The 19,168-nt window shown below is 43.1% G+C and overlaps 2 protein-coding genes across 3 annotated transcripts in view; one reads left to right on the forward strand and one right to left on the reverse strand.

The window, feature by feature from the left end:
- The first annotated feature begins 4,864 nt into the window (after nucleotides 1-4,864).
- On the forward strand, nucleotides 4,865-9,754 carry LOC148850251 (D-3-phosphoglycerate dehydrogenase 3, chloroplastic-like). 2 transcript variants are annotated; one of them, XM_088947870.1, is made up of 5 exons: nucleotides 4,865-5,093; nucleotides 5,558-6,161; nucleotides 7,293-7,669; nucleotides 7,760-7,966; nucleotides 8,880-9,754. In XM_088947870.1, the coding sequence occupies exons 2-5, from the start codon at nucleotides 5,612-5,614 to the stop codon at nucleotides 9,549-9,551; spliced, it is 1,806 nt and encodes a 601-aa protein (XP_088803996.1). In that variant the 5' UTR covers nucleotides 4,865-5,093; nucleotides 5,558-5,611; the 3' UTR covers nucleotides 9,552-9,754. The 2 variants fall into 2 exon arrangements, with proteins under 2 accessions (XP_088803996.1, XP_088803997.1); XM_088947871.1 differs by having other exon boundaries at nucleotides 4,975-5,063.
- A 214-nt stretch (nucleotides 9,755-9,968) lies between these two features.
- The window catches only part of NHD1 (sodium:hydrogen antiporter 1), a 30,119-nt gene continuing 20,919 nt past the window's right edge, over nucleotides 9,969-19,168 (reverse strand). The window contains exons 9-10 of the mRNA XM_088947872.1: nucleotides 10,703-10,997; nucleotides 9,969-10,589 (exon numbers count right to left, since the gene is read on the reverse strand). Of these exons, the coding sequence (XP_088803998.1) occupies nucleotides 10,470-10,589; nucleotides 10,703-10,997 (415 nt within the window). The 3' untranslated portion in view covers nucleotides 9,969-10,469. The remainder of the gene's footprint in view (nucleotides 10,590-10,702; nucleotides 10,998-19,168) is intronic.

Here is a 19,168-nt window from a genome sequence, read left to right on the forward strand (position 1 = left end):
GATAGAAGCCGAACCTCTGGCAACTGTTATGGCCTGAAACATATAGAACTTCTTTTAGAAGAACATAGTATGTCGGTTCGAATTACCTCGGGTTCTAATCTCCGACAACGGAAAACAGTTCGAGGATATCAAGTTCCAAGAGTGGTGCCAGGACATGGGGATTCGGAAAAATTTCACGTCAGTCGCGCACCCACAGGCGAACGGCCAGATGGAAGTGATGAACAGAGCCATCCTGCGTAGACTGAAAGCACGTCTGGATCGTGCTAAGGGATTGTGGGCCGAAGAGCTACCAAGTGTCTTATGGGCTCACCGAATGACCGAAAAAGCAGCCACGGGAGAAAACCCCCTTCAACCTCACCTACGGTATTGAAGCGGTGATCCCGGCGGAAATCGAAATACCAACGTTGCGATTAGAAACATACGACGATCGGACGAACGGAGATGAGTTACGCACCAACCTCGACCTACTGGACGAGGTAAGGGACCTCGCGCACATCCGAACAGCGGCATACCAGCAGCAGGTAGCTCGCTACTACAATAGCAGAGTAAAGCAACGAAGCTTCCGAGTCGGCGACCTGGTCCTCCGTAAGATTATGGTGCCCGAACCCGGCGTCGGCAAGCTTGGACCTAATTGGGAAGGGCCCTATAAAGTAAAAACAGCGCTCGGGGGCGCATACGAACTCGAAACCTTGGAAGGCAAACGAGTACCCCGAACGTGGAACATCGTGAACTTGAGGCGATACTACCTATAAACCACCTAGCGAAGTGGACGAAATCAGGCCATGTGCCACAAGGCAAGCCGAGGAACTTCAGCACATTATCAGCTCGGCAAAAATTAGTTCGCGGCATAAAAGGCCACGGAAATTTAAAAATCCGGCAAAGAAACAGCTCGGGGAAGATGAGCAAGGGGAAAAAGACACTCCATTGCAAAAAACAGTACACTGGTAAAAAAAAAATAATAAATAAATAAAATTTACATGCCCGGAGCCACTTCTTCGCCATCGGAAGGCACTTCAACAACACCCGAAAGCCCTGCCTCTCCTTCAGAGTCCGGTTCTCCATCGGCAACATTGGCCATCTCCTGAGTTATACGCGAAGTGGTTATGGCACTTACATCGAGGTCGGGGTATGTATTCCGGATCATCCACCGGCTCAACTTGAACCCCCTCCTGTAAGAGTCCACCATCAGATCGTCAAAACGCGGGGAGGCAATGTAGTCTTCAACTGCCTTCTTCTTGGTGTCTTCAATGCCTTGGGAAAAAATCTGTGTTCTCTCCCTAATGTCCTCCTGAAGATACTCGACTTGATGCTGCAAATCCAACTTCAAGTCCGCCATATGCTTGACAACTACCCCCATGGCCTCGGCGTCACGCTGAGACCTCGCCTGTCTGGCCATCGCGACGCGAGCAGCCTTTTCAGCAGCATAAGCAGCCGCCTCAGCAGCCCGGGTATTTGCCTCTGCAGCACGGAAGGCTTCTTCAGCAGCATGAGCGGCAGCTTCAGCAGCTCGCGCCTGTCGCGAGCTCCTCTCCACTTGGGCCGCCAAGGCATGAATCGAAGAATTCACCTACCAAAAGAAACAAGTGAGCAAAATGACAGCAGAAGCAACAGAATAAAAAAGGAAGACAGAATCTAACTTACCACCATGGCATGTGTTACGGCGCGGCAAGCGACCTGATTCAAGGGAAGATCGGTCCACGCCGCGACCTCCTCGCGGAAAGTCGCGTCCCTACTCTTCTGAAGAGCGTAGTTCGGCGTCAACACGCTCTTAAACTCCCCTTGAGCTCCCGAAAGGGCCCAGCCCGCGTATGAGCAGACCCGGAGTGAGCAGGAGCACTTGAGTACGCTGGAGCGCCCGTATGAGTGGTTTCAGCGTAAGGCGCCCCGGCAGTCTCGTGCACCGGTGGAGTCACTTCAGGCTCCCTGGGCAGATCCTCTGGCGTATGGTCTGGGGCTTGGGGCTCCTCATCCAAGGGCAGCTCGTTACGAGTTCGCTTGGCGACCCCCTTCCTCCTCTTCATACCTTGGAACAAACGCCCCCCACGAGTTCTCTCCGCATCCATCACACCTACAGAAACGAGTTCGACATCAAAAAAAAAAAAGCCGCATAGCCAGAAACCTACCCGAATTCAGGTCGGCTGCAAAAAGCTTAGCCTCCGTTAAGTAGTGGTGGCACTTTAAGCCTTGCCATGCCCACTGCCGGAGACCCTTCACCGTCTCTTTATCAAGAGTTACGCCCAAATCGGGAGCGGCCTCACCCCACCCGGTCTGAAAGGGCCATCCTTGTGCACTTCGCACGCCGAAGTAGTCCCGCTTCCAAGCCGGGACCTTATTAGGAAGATCGTGCAGAAGCTTGAAACCCTGGCGAGGAGAAAGGTAATACGCCCGTCTCCCCCCAGGAAGAGAACCCGCCTGTCTCTTGAGCATCAAGATAGAGGAGAATATTTCTAAGTCTAAGGGAAAGTTCTGCTCACAAAAAAGGGAAATTGTCCCCACCAGGTTCCGGATAGAGTTCGGATGAAGCTGTCCAATGGTGACACCGAAGTGGTTTATGACTTCGACGAGAAGGGGATGGAAAGGAAGTCGCAACCCTGCAGCAAGCTGCTCTCGAAAAATCACGATCTCATCGGGACCGTGTTCCCAAGGAAAGCTACCCGAAGGAATAAAATATGTGTACCCCCCAGGAAGATTATAAGACAGAAGTATGGATTGAAGCCCCTCAGGCGTCATGGTCGAAGGGGCCAAACCGGTCTAGCATCCGACCTCAGCGGGAGGTAGACGCCAAACTGCCCGAAGCGACTCGGCCCACTGGTTCATAGTCCTCAAGCTCCACCTTAGGATCACTGAGGCAGTCTGGGGACACAGCTCGGTTGGTGGAACCTACGTCGGCCCTACTCGAAGAATCGTCTGAGCTATCAAAGCTTGACATTGGGGAAAAGATGGATTCAAGAAAGTACTCACTGGAAAGTTTGAAGAACAAGCCAAAGAACCGTGAAGACTGTATAACCAGCCTTGACGCGAGCTGGAAAAGACTTGGACGCGAGTTGAAAGGTTGGACGCGAACTCAGTAGACAAACCGCAGAAGTGACAAACGAATCGGGGTCCCCCACTATTTATAACTACATTAACCAAGAATCGACCGTGCAGACCGAAGACGATCCGACAGCCCACATTCTTACCGACCGCACAACCCTTAAGGTCAAGACGTGATTGGCGCACGTCTTTCCGAAAAAAGCGAAACGTCAGCACACGTCTTTTTGAAACCGACGTCGCTTCGACACGCGTCTTTTCCAAAACTGACGCACCACACGTCTCCCTAACAGTCGCCCGCGCACGTACAGCAGTGGCGCGCTTTTTTGAAATGACCCGCTGTCACGTCCTAGCGGCGCGAATTGGTTTGAAATTTAAAACGCGCGCTGTCACAACCACCAGCGTTCTTGAGTAAGCACGTTTCCAACCTTCTCGGAAATCGAAAGAACCCTAGCAAAAGCGTCTTGTGCAGTGAAGGTTCGAAGGACGGGACAAATCCACTTGCTACCTCGCGAAAACTCCCCGCACCATGGCAAGACCCCCAGCGCAAGGAGTGGGGGGCAATTGATGAAGGAAGATTTGGCCCGACCTCTCTATTACGTGACACGTGGCAGAAACAACAGCTCGGCAAAAGGGGCCAAGCCTAGGCGGGAACAAGGTGACACTAGTGGACTGAGCTCCCTACCGGGGGCCCGAACTGACCCACCTTGTAACAGCTCGGGATACACTTCACCGAACTGATCCACCTTGTAACAGCTCGGGATACACTTCGCCGAACTGACCCACCTTGTAACAGCTCGGGATACACTTCGCCGAACTTATCCACCTTGTAACAGCTTGGGATACACTTCGCCGAACACCTTGTAACAGCTCGGGATACACTTCGCCGAACTGACCCACCTTGTAACAGCTCGGGATACATTTCGCCGAACTGACCTTCCCTATAGATACTTTCGAGCTCAAGACCGCCTCACTCAGCACTTCGCATCACTTGGCACCAAAACCAAACAAGTCGTACCACGTTTGGCGGCAGCACCCTAAACAGCCACCTGCCATCGCCATCTCCAGTTAGATGACGGTTAGGCAGTGACGGTTCTGTCTCAGCAGAAAGGACGACGGCCGAATTGACAAGCACAAGGGTAATCATGCTTGACCTGACAAGGGCCCCGGGGCAAGTGCACGAAGTGAATATAAGAGCCCCCTCCCCCCCAACAACGGAGGTATGCAAACTTTGCGCTATCTGGTATTACCTTGCTTTTGAAGGATTCTAACTTGAGCTTCGGAGCCTCTACATCGGGTTCCCCCCGGAGCTTCCCCATCTCTTCCGTTTCAGGTTCCTGGCTACCCCGTTCGGAAGCAAGGCAGCGAACAGCTAAGACCGGCCGGATTGCGCTCCATCAAACCTAGCTATTAATTAGAAACAAAGATAACTCCTCAATCCAGGAGTTCCAGGACTATCCATTGAGTGGTTGTCGTGGATTTTTGTAGTCCAATAATCACTCGCCTGAAATCAATAAGTTAGTGGTTTGATGGTTTATTTAAATTGGTATTGGGAATTTGGGGTAACAATTAGAATTATACTGTAATCTGGTTTCCTCATAGGACGGATTACTCCCATGGGATTTTTTGGAACAATATGCATATGCATTTTACTCATAAAAATAATAAATAAGATGGATTTCAAATGAAAAAATGGTTTGCGATTGGGTTGAGCTTGGAGTTCTGAGTTATAATGAATTAAAAATCCAGAAACATACAACCGAACAAAAAATGATAATCAAATTCTTCAATGGTTTAGAGATTATAACAATTGTAAACAAGTGCAATTAAACAAATCAAAATCAAAATAAACATAAAGAGTTGTTTGAAGTGCTAGAACAACTGTAAGCCATCATTTGTTGAACATAAAGAGCCGTTCGAAGAAGAATATCTGAACCCTATGAACAGCCATTTGAAAAAGAAAAAGAAGAAGAGGAAGAGGAGGGTACCTTCCACGAGACGAGTAGCGATCTTCAGTCAAGACGAACGGCAATGTGAGGATGTTTTCCAAAGAGAAAATACAAGTGAGGAAAAATGTTAGGTTTTTGGAGTTAACAGAGGCAAAGTTGTGTCATTTCTATGTTTCTTGGAGAATATTTTTAACTTTTTTCTCGCTTTAAAACATGTTTCAACACGTTAAGAGCCGGCCCATGAACTTTAAAATTCAGAGATTTCAGACCCATTTTGGTGTCTGAAAAGTAAGTTTCGAACCTCTGATATCAAACGCCCCCTAAATATAAAATTTTATGCCTATATAATAAATTCGGACACGGATAAAAATGGAATTAAAGCGTTGCATTAGAATCCTTCCTACGGATCTGAGTACTGCAAGCTGTTTTGGAGTTTTATACAACTACAAAATCAAAATCGTCATAGTTATTTATTAATTAAGCACAAATCATTAATTAAAAAAAATCATTGCGAATTTAGACCCATATTTTTTATTATTTATTCACCAACCGAGTCCCCTGACCCCTGTCTTGCACAGATTTTTCTCTGAGGTAGTAGCAGCAGCAGCGGAGGCAACAGGGAAATTGCTGCAATGGCTACCAATGCATTATCTAACCTTCTCTCTACTCCCTCTCTGAAGAAACAACTATCTTCTTCTCCGTCTCTCTCATGGCGACTTCCTCTCTCCTCCGCCTTCCGCGTGTCCATCGCTGCTCCTTCGCGCGCCAGGCCGGCTCCCACCTTTGTTGTGGTGGCCATGGACGCAAAACCCACTATCCTCGTGGCCGAAAAGCTTGGACAGGCCGGCCTCGACCTCTTGAAGAACTTCGCCAACGTTGACTGCTCTTATAACTTGACCCAGGACGAGCTCTGCACCAAGATCTCACTATGTGACGCCTTAATCGTCAGGAGTGGCACAAAAGTAACTCGGGAAGTGTTCGAATCGTCCGGTGGCCGCCTTAAGGTGGTTGGCCGTGCCGGTGTTGGAGTCGACAATGTCGATCTTTCCGCTGCTACTGAGCACGGGTGCCTCGTCGTTAATGCTCCTACTGCTAATACTGTTGCTGCCGCCGAGCACGGCATTTCCCTCCTCACTGCTATGGCTCGTAACGTCGCGCAGGCTGATGCATCTATTAAAGCCGGTCGGTATATTATTTCTCTTTTTAATTTCTTTTTCTTAGCCATTTCTCTAAGGAGTGCGTTATTACGCGATCGGACTGAAAAGTTCTCTGGTCTGGTCACGGTTAACTGGATGGTTGGTTCCTTTACCCTTATTCATAAAACTTCGTTAATATCGAGAAGATTTTAAAAATATTTTGTGGATAACTAATTTTGATTTGGCCGTTTCTTCGAACAGCTTATATTCTTTTGTTTTTAATTTTTTGTTAGTCATTTTATTGATCAACATGTTGTTACGTTTGATCAGACTAAAAGTTCACGATTGTGTTGGCGGTTAATTCCTTGATTTATGAATTTTCTTTTCGATATCGAGATGATTTAATATATTTGGAGGTACTTTTGTGGATTACTAAGATGGTGATTTTACTGAGAACACTGAAATGTGGATTAAGATCCAACTGTTGACAGGTTATGTTACAAATCCCGGCATTGCTGTATTTTATTAAGATTTTTTTCCCCAGTTGAAAATAATGACCATAGAACTTAACACAGTGAATAGTGAAATAGTGGAATTAAGAGCACACGCTCGGATATTGGATCCAAGCAAACGCTCTTTCAATCTCCAAGGCAGTTGAAGTGTCAACTTTTGGGACTTGTGTTTTAAGAACAAAATGAAGAAACATGATAAGGACAAACATACTTGGACTAAATATATTGCTCTGTTGTGTTTATTTATAGGTGCTAATGTCAATAAAGCAAAAAGAACAGTATGTAGTGATTATCAGAGTGTTTTGATTGAATTGTTGTTGCCTATAAGATTGAAATTTTGATCTGTGCTGGTCTCAGACCACTATGTAGACCCCTGTTATGAAATGTTGCAAATTCGCTTACTTGGAAATCCAGTGGACATACTTTGCTTTTCTTCATGAGTATGGTGCCACTGGATTTTCCAGTAAACTTCAATATCTATTAGTTATAACAATATAAGGTTTCTATAATTTTTTCCATGCTTCCATTTCTCCATGTCATCCAACCCAATACTGTACTAGCGGTTTGATCAGTCCTGGTGATAATTGACAACATTCTAGTGAATGCTGGTCTTTAAGCTTGAACCATATAGTTTCAGAATCTCAATTCTATTTTGGTGACTTTAGGCAAGTGGCAACGAAACAAATACGTTGGTGTCTCACTTGTTGGGAAGAAACTTGCTGTAATGGGATTTGGAAAGGTTGGATCAGAAGTTGCCAGGCGTGCTAAGGGACTCGGCATGCATGTGATTGCACATGACCCATATGCCCCTGCAGACCGTGCTCGAGCAATAGGCGTGCAGCTGGTATCTTTTGACGAAGCCATATCAGCTGCAGATTTCATTTCGCTACACATGCCTCTTACTCCTGCAACATCAAAAATTCTCAACGATGAAGCTTTTGCCAAGATGAAGAAAGGAGTTCGCATTGTCAATGTTGCTCGGGGTGGTGTGATTGATGAAGAAGCCCTTGTGAGAGCACTGGATGCTGGAATTGTTGCTCAGGTTCTTCTTGGTCCATTCTCAAGCTTTTTTTTTTTCATTATTTGTTAAACTGCAGAATAAACATTGGATGATTTGTTTCTTTTGATGCAGGCGGCACTTGATGTCTTCACAGAAGAACCGCCTCCAAAAGACAGCAAGCTGGTGCAACATGAAAATGTAACCGTCACTCCACATCTTGGTGCCAGCACCATAGAAGCTCAGGAAGGAGTGGCAATTGAAATAGCTGAAGCTGTCGTTGGAGCTTTGAAAGGGGAGCTCGCTGCTACTGCAGTAAATGCACCAATGGTTCCTGCTGAGGTATCCTTGCAAATTCTCACCCATGTTATCATCATCTTTATTGAAATTGGAAAACCGGCAAATAAATTTTCTCGGAAAATGGCCAGCAGAAACCTGCCTTTATTTTTTTTCCCGACTGGTAGTTGTCTTCGACTTTTTCATCAGTTGGATTTGAAAATTAGAAGTCATTGTTTGGTGCAATGGTAAAATCTTAGGACAAGAAGTCTGATAATGCAGGTTCCAGTTTAGAAGTGTCTACTTTGTGCACATCCAGTTTACCCCTGCCAGGACCCTGGATGGTTGCTGGTTGGAGCCACCCTTTAGTAATGGCCCTCTAGTAGGGCTTGGAATTTACTTTTGTCATTTACAGCTCCGGGATGTCCAATCCTCTCCATAACTTGTTCAGATGGAACTTAGTATTACTAGAAACCCAGTACACCTGTGGTTTGGGGATGAACCATCCGATTTGTCACCTCTTGGAATTTTGCAAATTGAAAATTTGACCTACCCTACTGTGTACAATGCCAGCATGGGTAAAGGAAGAAGCCAACTTCCTTTCAAGTTAGTTATGTCTACCATCCTTCTGAGGACAGAAAAACCTGTATCAGTCTGACACTGCTGGGTTAGAACTTGGAATATCGAGGATTGGTAGGACGTGTTGCGTTCTTCTGTGAGATTGTCTCCCCTGTGACTGAATCAAGATGGAGAATTCCATAAAACAATTTCTGGCCTACAATGCTTATGTAAAGCACACATAATCTTGTCCAACAGTTTGAACCACTTTTTTTTATAATTTTTAATCTTTTGTTCATAATTATCGTATAAATCCAAAAGTTTGAAGTTCGAACCTTGGGAGGACTAGGACTTGATAGCCTTTTCATTTCTGAGTCTTGTGTTATGAGGAGCATATATCTGACATTCTTTCTGACTACAGGTTCTATCAGAGCTTGCACCATTTGTTGTACTGGCAGAGAAGCTTGGCAGACTGGCTGTACAACTGGTAGCAGGTGGGAGTGGCGTGAAATCGGTCAAGGTCACATATGCTTCTTCAAGGGTTCCAGACGATCTAGATACCAGGGTGCTCCGTGCCATGATCGTAAAAGGACTTATTGAACCCATATCAAGTGTGTTTGTGAATTTAGTAAATGCTGATTTCACTGCTAAGCAGAGAGGATTGCACATAACAGAAGAGCGAATCCTGCTAGATGGCTCACCTGAAAATCCACTTGAGTTCATCCAGGTTCAAATTGCCAACGTAGAATCAAAGTTTGCCAGCGCCATCTCAAATACTGGGGAGACTAAAGTTGAGGGATTGGTGAAAGATGGGATACCCCACCTAACAAAGGTAGGATCTTTTGATGTAGATGTGACCCTGGAAGGCAGCGTCATTCTCTGCAGGCAAGTTGATCAGCCAGGTATGATTGGAAAGGTAGGGAGCGTCTTGGGCGAGGAAAATGTCAATGTGAGCTTTATGAGTGTTGGGAGGATTGCTCCACGAAAGCATGCAGTCATGGCAATTGGGGTCGATGAAGAACCCAACAAGGAGGCCCTAAAGAAAATTGGGAATATACCAGCCATTGAAGAGTTTGTTTTCCTCAAGTTGTAGTATGAGCCTATGGGGTGGGTTACTCGGTCTGCTTTAAGTCTATTTTGGAGAATATGCAAATATGCATGGAGTAGCTTTTACAGTTTCTTCGCAGGAGATCAAGGTTGTGAACGTTTTATATGTTGAGAATTTTGGGAATAACGGCGGTTCTAAAACAATCGTAACCCAAGTAATAATTCGCAGTGTGCTCGGCATTAATCTACCATTATTCTAATTCACAAACTTAATTTTCTCTTATTTCACATGCAACTTCAAAACCTCGCATCCCAAGATATGATTTAATAGTGATGCCTCCAAATCTGATCCTGCTCACTGCCTTGACCTTGGACGTCAGACGTGGAGACCGTCACCACGGCGGCAGCTTATCCACCCTTACGCCTAGATCTAGATGACAGGAGGTTAAGCCCACCTTGGCCCTTGGGGACAACAATAATCTTGTTTACTAGAGCAACGTCATGTTTCACAGAAAAACTTTTCAATCTGGATGTTGTATCCCCTTTACAATCATTTCTGGAATTATTTCTAATCCTAGTTTTGCATGATATATTAATAAGTGCCCCCTCAGAATTAAATACAAACTTCTCATCCTCAGACCATCTAAAGTGGTTGACATGTCTACATATTACCTTTCTTCAGTAAAGATTCCAGTGAAAAAACCACCTCTAGCTAGATACACTGCCGTCTGAAGCCAGCACTGAAGGTTCCTATCATGTACCAATATACGAGGTACATTGGTAATCAGGTAATGCATAATTTGTTGGCCCATAACTCATACTTCGCAAACAGTCCTGCCTTAGCTGCCAATATAACAACATATCTGATTGTCCTTATTTTACTATTAAGAATATTTATTGGCAGTTATATGAGCAGTACAAGGAGCAACAATCGGAGAGCTCAGCAAGTTAAGCAAACTATGATCTATGAACCAGAGAGAAATAGAATCTCAGCTAGGGCAGTCGGTAGAGAGAGATGGAGATTGTGAGCAGCTAAATAGGCAACAATACCGGCAGTATAACCAGCGAAAGCAAAACCACTCACCTGCAAAAGAATGTGTTCACCGAAACTGATAAGATTACGGTTGTGACTTCTATCTTCATTGATTTATTGTTTTTAGAATATGGTGTATGGCTAATAAAAAGCAGTAGATATACCTTTCGCAAGTACCAAAAGAAATCCACCTTCTCCATACCCATAAAAGCAACACCTGCTGCAGAGCCAATAACCAGCATGGATCCACCTGTTCCTGCACAATATGCAACCAGCTGCCAAAATTCAGAATCCTGGGGAAAGGAAGACAGATCATACATTCCCATTGCTGCTGCAACCAACGGAACATTGTCTATAACAGCCGACACAGCTCCAATTGCACTTGCAATCAGCTCAATATTAGGGATATGAGCATCAAGGTAATTCGCCAGTTCTCTCAGGATTCCCGCAGCCTCCAAGCTACAAAAATTAAGCTTTGTCAGCATGAGAAATTACAATACATTTCCTTTTATTATATTCCATAAAATAGATTAAGAATCTTCTAAATTGATATGCATATAAATGTTTTCAGCATATACTGTAAAATATCTAAAGACATTTAAGCAACTAGTAAGTCCATTAGACATGTGAGCAAAGTTGATGTCCCACTGTGTACTAGTTATATATTTTGATCATAGAATGTCTTTCATCTCACCACTTATAATACACACAAAATAGTGTCATTAATTTCTTGAATTTAAGAAATCTATTGTTGAGGAATAGAAAAAGGTATAAAGATTCTTTTTTTATGAATAACTGAAACTGATTCATTAAATTAAAAAGAGATAATATGAACGAAAAAAAAAAAAAAAGAGAGATAAACTCTCTTAGCTCTCCTAAATTAGAGCAAATGATTACAAAACAGCCCAAAACAATTGATTCCTTCCCACCCCCTTGTTTAGCCACTATTGCAGAAAAAACAGTTGGCAGCCCTTTTCGCCTATTGTAGATTGACCTCCATTCCTTTCATTAATGTAGCTCCACCAGCCAGCTTTCTCTTCCTTTTGCAGCTAATCAATAACTTTGGTTCCCCTTCAATTATTAGTTTATGAATGCCCAACTCAGATTTTTGGAGTCCTTCCAAGATGGCTATTATTTCAGCCCACAAAGAATCACCCATGCCAATCGGATCTGAATAAATGGCAATAATTCTTCCTTCCTCATTCCTGAATACTCCTTTGCTAAGGGACCTGGATTTCCTTTACTACTCCCATCAAAATTCAGCTTTATGAATCCATCTGAAGGTGGGGATCAAATTGGCCTAACGAGAGCCTTGAATGGAGGAGAAGCAGCTACTTCCTTCCAATTTCTCACCAAATCAGCTGCATCGACATCCTCAAAGAGTTCCAAGGACTTCACCTAATGAATCACTCTAATAGAAATGGCTTCAATTAGAGCACCTCTACTACTCTCCTTTTCTACAAAAATCCTTTGATTCCTTTCTTCCCAAATAGTCCAACACACTGCTACCCATGTTGATGTAAGACCAGCTCAGTTCTAGTCCTTAGAGAATGTGAGAATGTTGAATGGTCTTCTAGATCAGAGATTTATGGCTGTCGATGGCTGTAATGGCTTCTTGAAAAAATAAGAGAGAAAATAGGGAGAGAAAGAAGAGAGAAAATACCTGGAATCACTCACAGGGTGCCTAGAATCACCCTAAGGCATGGGAATCACTCACTATAGTTAGCATAAGCTGAAGAAAACTCAATGTAATTCATTGCCTTTGTGTAAAATGTCCATACATATTTATAGATTCTAAACTCATAATAATCTTAGGAGTTAAACTGTTAAGACTCATAATAATCTTAGGAGTTAAACTCTTCAGCTCCTCATCACTTGTACACCTCCATAAGGTTTTTCTCCTCTTCTTCAGACAGTTAACGAAGGTAGAGAGGAACAGGCTTTGTTTATTTGGCGGGGGGTTACACCTACACCCAAACAAAGAAAGAAACCATTCCTAAATTGAAGAAACAAAATGGGTAGGAGATTAATAAGTGGTAGCAAGTTTCACTGTCGGCCTTTCCATAAATATTTCCCAGCAAAAGGCTCTTATCTTAGGCCGAATAGGCTTGCTCCAAACCTCCTTTATAGGACAAGGCACACCATGACCATCGCTCAGCTGAACTAAAGATGAAAGGAATGAGGCAAGTGAAGGAACCAAAGGAGAAGAGTCCAAATCCTATTATCCCTTTCTTAGGGATTCAAGAAAACCCCTTCTGGACTTTGGAGCAACAACATGACACTACTTATTTCTGACTCACAGAGACCTCTCTTGAACCCCAAGTCCCAATCAAACCTAGACCTTGAGTTGAAGGAACTAAAAAAGAAGAAATGGGCTCATCCCTTTCATTGGAGGACAAAGCACAAAGCAATGTTTTCAACTCATTATTGACCCGACCAGTTGAACCATTCAAAACGTCATGATTCCAGGTCCAATTCTCTTAAAATCCGACCATTGGTAAAAAACCATTGACCTGCCCAAAAACCATCCAACCCAAGTGGTTGGACTGTTGACCTATTCAGCTCAGTGATCGGGTCACGGGTGGCACACTAGTGTGTATGCAAAATTCTAGAGGCCAAAACTTTGCACTCAGATGTCTGATTGTGGTGATCGTTTTTTTTTAATTTTATTTTGGGTAGCTTTTCAAGATCTATGGATCCCAAGGTGTTGTAGGCACCTCGCCCCACTACTTACATGTAAAAATAATTATACATTATTTTATTGACAAAACATTGTGTACACACACATATGTATGTATGTTTTACATACACTGATGTGGCATGGTTTGACCCATTCAAAAGGACGATCGAACTAGTGACTTGTGACCCAAAGGTAAAAACAGTTCAGCCTCTGAGTTGGTTTTTAAAACATTGAGGAATTTTTCTTTTAAGTTTGAGTTGCCCAAAGTACAGTAGAATGGCATGAAAGTTGGTAGAAATGGTCGAATGCCAACTTGACACAAACCATCCTCCTTTATCCCACTCCCACCTTGTAAATAGGTAGCGCTCGGATTCTCTCTAATAAGCATATATACACATATTTGTACTCCATATGGACACACACACACGCACACGCACACGCACATGCACACGCACACAGTAGGGCTGCAGATGGTATCTGATTGTGTGAATTCAATCCCATTAAGAAACCCCTTGATCCATTTATAATTGGATCAAATATGGATCCACCCCTATCTGATCAAATATAATCTGATTTGATTTGATTTGATACACACAGATATTTTTATAGTGCATATATTAGTATAGTTGGTCTGGACGTCATGTTTTTACTAAATTGGCATAGGTTCAAGTTTCAAACAAGTAACTTTCAATTTATTTTGTTCATGAAATACAATATCAAAGTCATTTATGTTCATTTTATTAATAATATAGAGTCTAACTATGATACCAGAAAGGCATGATATCTGAAAAAGTGATAACCAATCAACCAGTGTCATAAAATTGGTAACCAATGAGCTGGTATTCATCAAAATTCATTGTGTGTGTGTGTGTGTGTGGTGGGGGGTGGGTTGTCTGTGATTGGTCAAAGTTCTTCTGGTATCATACTTTTCCAGCATCATAGATATTGCCTATATAAATTTTGATCACTTACAGTTTAATTTATTTATATTATTCGATATCCAATTGTAATCCAAATTCAAATAAAATCCAATACGAAGTTGAATATAAATGAATCAAATTTGGATCTACCCATGTTCTCTATATGGAAATTTTGGTCCAGATGTCCAGTATCCCTTGCCACGTAGCATATATAATAATGTTTCCCTGCTAGTTTATTCAAATGAAAATAAAATTTGGAATTCAATTCATAGGGATGGTCTATATCACTATTCACTAGTATAAAAACAATAATATCGTTATGCAAATGACTAATCTAAATCAGATGGTGGATGGTCTATATCAGTCATACTAGTGCTTCTTGTTGAAAAAACCTGTCACTCACTTCCAAGCCCACATAAGTATAACAGAACATGATTACGCAATTTTCTCATAACATTTGATGTTTATGATTTAAAAATGCATCCCTTTAAGTATTCTAGTTTCACTGTTATTTATCATTTTACCCTCTGTGCACTGTATTAAGTGTAGTGGCTATTGTCCCTCTTGTAGGTAGTACCTGCTTTTAATTGTATCAATAAATCTTAAGCCCCCCTCCTGAAAGAGTAAAGGTAGGGTTTTGAAAAAAGAACACAAGAGAAACAGAAACTGAACAAAAATATATAAAGATGTCCCAAGAGGTTTTCATTACACAGAGCTCATTTAACTTACCCTTATCCCAATCATTTTCTAGACAATCCTGCTCCAAACTTCCACCTTGTATAGGGCTATACCCATGCAATACAAGCCCTCAAGTCTTTTCTCATTACTTCAACTAATGTCCTTAAACTTGTCATTATCCTTTTAGAGCCGTTGCCTTTTACCAAAATGCTCCTAGCTGTTGCAGGATTTGGTCTTTGGCAGACTTGACCATCCACCCATCATAGTTGATTTTCCCTCATCTCGTTACTTATTGTGCATACTCCTGATACTCCTAATAAGATGCATATATTTATATGTGATATGTCCCTTTTTACATAGTCTTTCTAGGTGTGCATATTCACAACCTAAGCCCAGCTTAGCTCATCCTATGATTTAAGGGCCTGTAATTTCACAATGGATGTCACTGAACAGAACAGAATGACAAATAAGATTCATGTAGCCAACCTCATATGGTAGGGACAAGGCTTAGTTGATGATAGTGAAGATTCTATCCCCTGTATGGTGTATTGCATTAATATGCTCTTCAGTTTGATTGGCATGGGTCAATCCCATAAAAGCACGGTTTATCCTCTCTTAGAGCCCCCTACTCCCAAGTCCCAACTAAAGAAACAAATGATGAATAAATTAATAAATAAAGGCCCTGTTGTTTTCACTTATGTACCTGGGTACACGAGTTTACCTAGGAAAGTGTTTCCCAGGTAAGATAGGTTCCAGCATTCTTGTGTGATACAGGCCACTCGGGTAAAGGGAAAGGCGGGAGGGAGAGAGTCTTATTTTAGCGCAGGTAAGTTGCTTACCCACCCTCCAGAAGGGTATCAGTTACCCAGGTAACTGATGCTCTCCGGAATTGCCACTTACCGTGTGGCAAACAAATGGGGCCAAAAAGGTATATGGGCAGCATCCTTTCAATCTCTTGAGAATAACCACTTCTAGGCCTGGAACATGGTTAATTTGCATTCATCCCATCTTTTGTGGCACCAATCAAGACCCTGGCATCACTCACCAGCAATCAACATACACAATGAGACCTCCACTGAAACCCACAGAACTATATGCATGCCAAGGGACCTCTTGACAGTGTAGTTGGCCAGAGATAAGTGGAAGAGGAGAGAAGAGAAGAGAGGAGAAGAGAGGAGAGAAGAGAGAAGGTTTGCAATGTAACAGTACTGGCGGCGCCAGTGTTTATTTTACTATATATAGGGCGACAGAAATAACAAGGGAAAAGACCCTTGTGCCCCTGAGTACAATAACAGACATAACAGAAATAAAAAAAAAACGAAATTAAAAACACTTTGATTAGCCAAACAGGCCCCAACATATGCAACTAACTTATTTTAACATTATTCCAACACTCCCCCTCAAGTTGGAGCATAGATGTCAATCATGCCCAACTTGTCACACAAATCTTTGTGCCGCACATGATGAAGACCTTTGGTGAAGATATCTGCAAGTTGCTCTTCCGAGTTGACATATGGTGTGCACACTTCTCCACTTTCAAGTTTCTCTCTGATAAAATGCTTGTCCACTTCAATGTGTTTCGTCCTATCATGCAGAACTGGATTAGCAGCAATATTGATGGCAGCTTTATTGTCACAGTAGAGTGACGTAGGATTGCTTACTGCGAAACCCAGTTCACCTAACAGATTTCTTATCCACATGATTTCCGCAACCCCATGAGCCATCGCTCTATACTCTACTTCAGCACTGGATCTAGCCACCACACTTTGTTTTTAGCTTCTCCATGTGACAAGGTTTCCTCCTACAAAGGCACAATAACCACTGGTAGACTTCCGGTCATTGACTGCTCCTGCCCAATCTGCATTAGTATATACTTCCACTTTTATGTGACCGTGTTTCTGGAACAACAAACCAGCTCCAGGAAACTTCTTGAGATATCTCAAGATCCTCTTTGCAGCCTCAAAGTGAGTTGTCCTCAGGCTGTGCATGAATTGACTAAGGACACCCACTGCATAGGCAATATCAGGCCTGGTCATAGACAAATACAGAAGTCTCCCAACGAGTCTCTGGAACATTTTTACATCTTTCAAAAACTCTCCCTAACTGTCTCCCAGATGGTGATTAGGTTCAATAGGTGAATCAGATGGTTTTACCCCCAACTTGCCCGTATCTTCTAGTAGATCTAGTACATACTTCCGTTGGGAAATAAAGATGCCCTTGTGAGAGCGGGCAACTTCAATTCCAATAAAGTATCGTAAGGGGCCTAGATCCTTCACCTCAAATTTAGTGGCTAAGAATTTTTTTAGTCTTTGGATTTCAGCCTCCCAATCTCCTGTGATCACTATGTCATCCACATACACAATAAGAGCTGCAATTTTATCTTCACCTCTTTTTACAAACAGGGTATGATCTGACTGGCATTGTTTGAATCCCATCTGTTGGACCGCTAAATGGAACTTACTAAACCAAGACCGAGGTGATTGTTTCAACCCATATAAGGACTTTTTTAATCTGCACACCTTTTGTTCACTGCCTTTGGCACAGAACCCTAGGGGTTGGGTCATGTACACCTCCTCTTCCAAGTCACCATTCAAGAAGGCATTCTTGATATCCAATTGGTGAAGATCCCAGTCAAGATTTGCTGCCAAGGAAAGGAGAATCCGGATGGAGTTCATCTTCGCTACTAGAGCAAAAGTCTCTGCATAGTCCACTCCATATACCTGTGTGAAGCCTCTTGCTACTAGTCTAGCCTTGTACCTTTCAACAGTTCCATCAGCTTTGTGTTTCACTATGAACACCCACTTGCACCCCACTGGTTCCTTCCCCTCAGGAAGATCTACCAACTCCCACGTACCATTTTTGTGTAAGACATCAATTTCTTCCTGCATTGCATCTGTCCATTCAGGTTTTGACAAAGCTTCTGCCACGGTCTTAGGGATGGGAACACTATCCACAAAAGAGAAAAAGGCACGGTACGAAGGTGAAACATGCTCATGGGACACAAAGTTAGAGATAGGATGATTAGTGGTACAAGATCTAACACCCTTTCTCTCGGCAATAGGAATATTAAGATCATTGGGGATAGGTGAATCAACATTTAAAGGAGCAATGGGAGCAAGTGTACCTGGCTGATGAGACGGATCTGCCTCGGGTGAATCTGATGATGTTGGTTGCATAGTGTCCGGCTCCACGGCTCTTGAACTCTGTTGGCTCTTATGGCGACGATGAAACCCGGAACGGAGGAGGATCGGGTAAAGGAGGTAGTTGAATCTGAGTCGACGCCTATTTCTCCTCAACCCTACTCTTCCCCTGAGGAGAAACCGAGAAGAACAGTTGACTCTCAAAGAATGAGACATCAATGGAAACATAGTACTTGCAGGCAATGGGATCATAGCAACGATACCCCTTTTGATATGAAGGGTAACCAAGAAAAACACAAGGAATAGCCCAAGGGTCAAGTTTACCATGAGTAGGTGACAGGTTGTGGACAAAACAACGACACCCAAAAACACGCATTGGAATGGTGGACAACGGGGTTGTAAGGAACAAGAGCTGATGTGGGGCCTTATACTCTAGTAGCTGAGAGGGCATGCGATTGATGATATATGTCGCACACAATACTGCATCCATCCATAACTGTTTTGGCACATTCATATGAATCAGCAAGCCACGAGCAACTTCGAGAAGGTGACAGTTTTTTCGTTCAGCCACACCATTTTGTTGTGGTGTCCTGGCACAAGAGCTTCGCTGAAGTGACCCACTCGAAGCAAAGAACTTCGTGAGATCACTATGGAAATATTCCTTTGCATTGTCCGACTGGAAAATATGAATTTCCGTTTGGAACTGAGTGAACACCATGCGTTGAAAATCTTTCACAATTTGCGGCACTTCATCTCAAGATCGCATAGGATAAACCCAAGTGTATCGAGAATAATCATCAATCAAAGTAACAAAATACTTATAGCCAGCCGCAGTAGGTAGAGTAACAGGGCCCCAAACATCAGAATAAACAATATGAAATGGAAATTCAGATCTTTTATTTCTTAAAGGTAAAGAACTTCTACAATGCTTACTCAACTGACAAGTTTGACACTGTAACTGACTCACTAACAAGGACTCAAACAACTTTGGGAACATAACTTTTAACGACGCAAAAGAAAGATGACCTAAACAAACTATGCCATAAATAGGCCTGACTCTCACTCGACGAACTTGTGGACTCAGTCGCCACTAGAACAACATTATTCTCCAACACGTAGAGACCATCCACCATGCTTCCTCTACCAATCGTCTTCCCCGAGGTCAAATCTTGAAACACACATGAAGACGGAAAAAATGTGACTGAGCAATTC

The sequence above is a fragment of the Nelumbo lutea genome, chromosome 5 (genome assembly GCF_056320005.1).
Source record: "Nelumbo lutea isolate HS-2025 chromosome 5, American lotus-T2T, whole genome shotgun sequence".
In the NCBI taxonomy this organism is placed as follows: Eukaryota; Viridiplantae; Streptophyta; class Magnoliopsida; order Proteales; family Nelumbonaceae; genus Nelumbo; species Nelumbo lutea.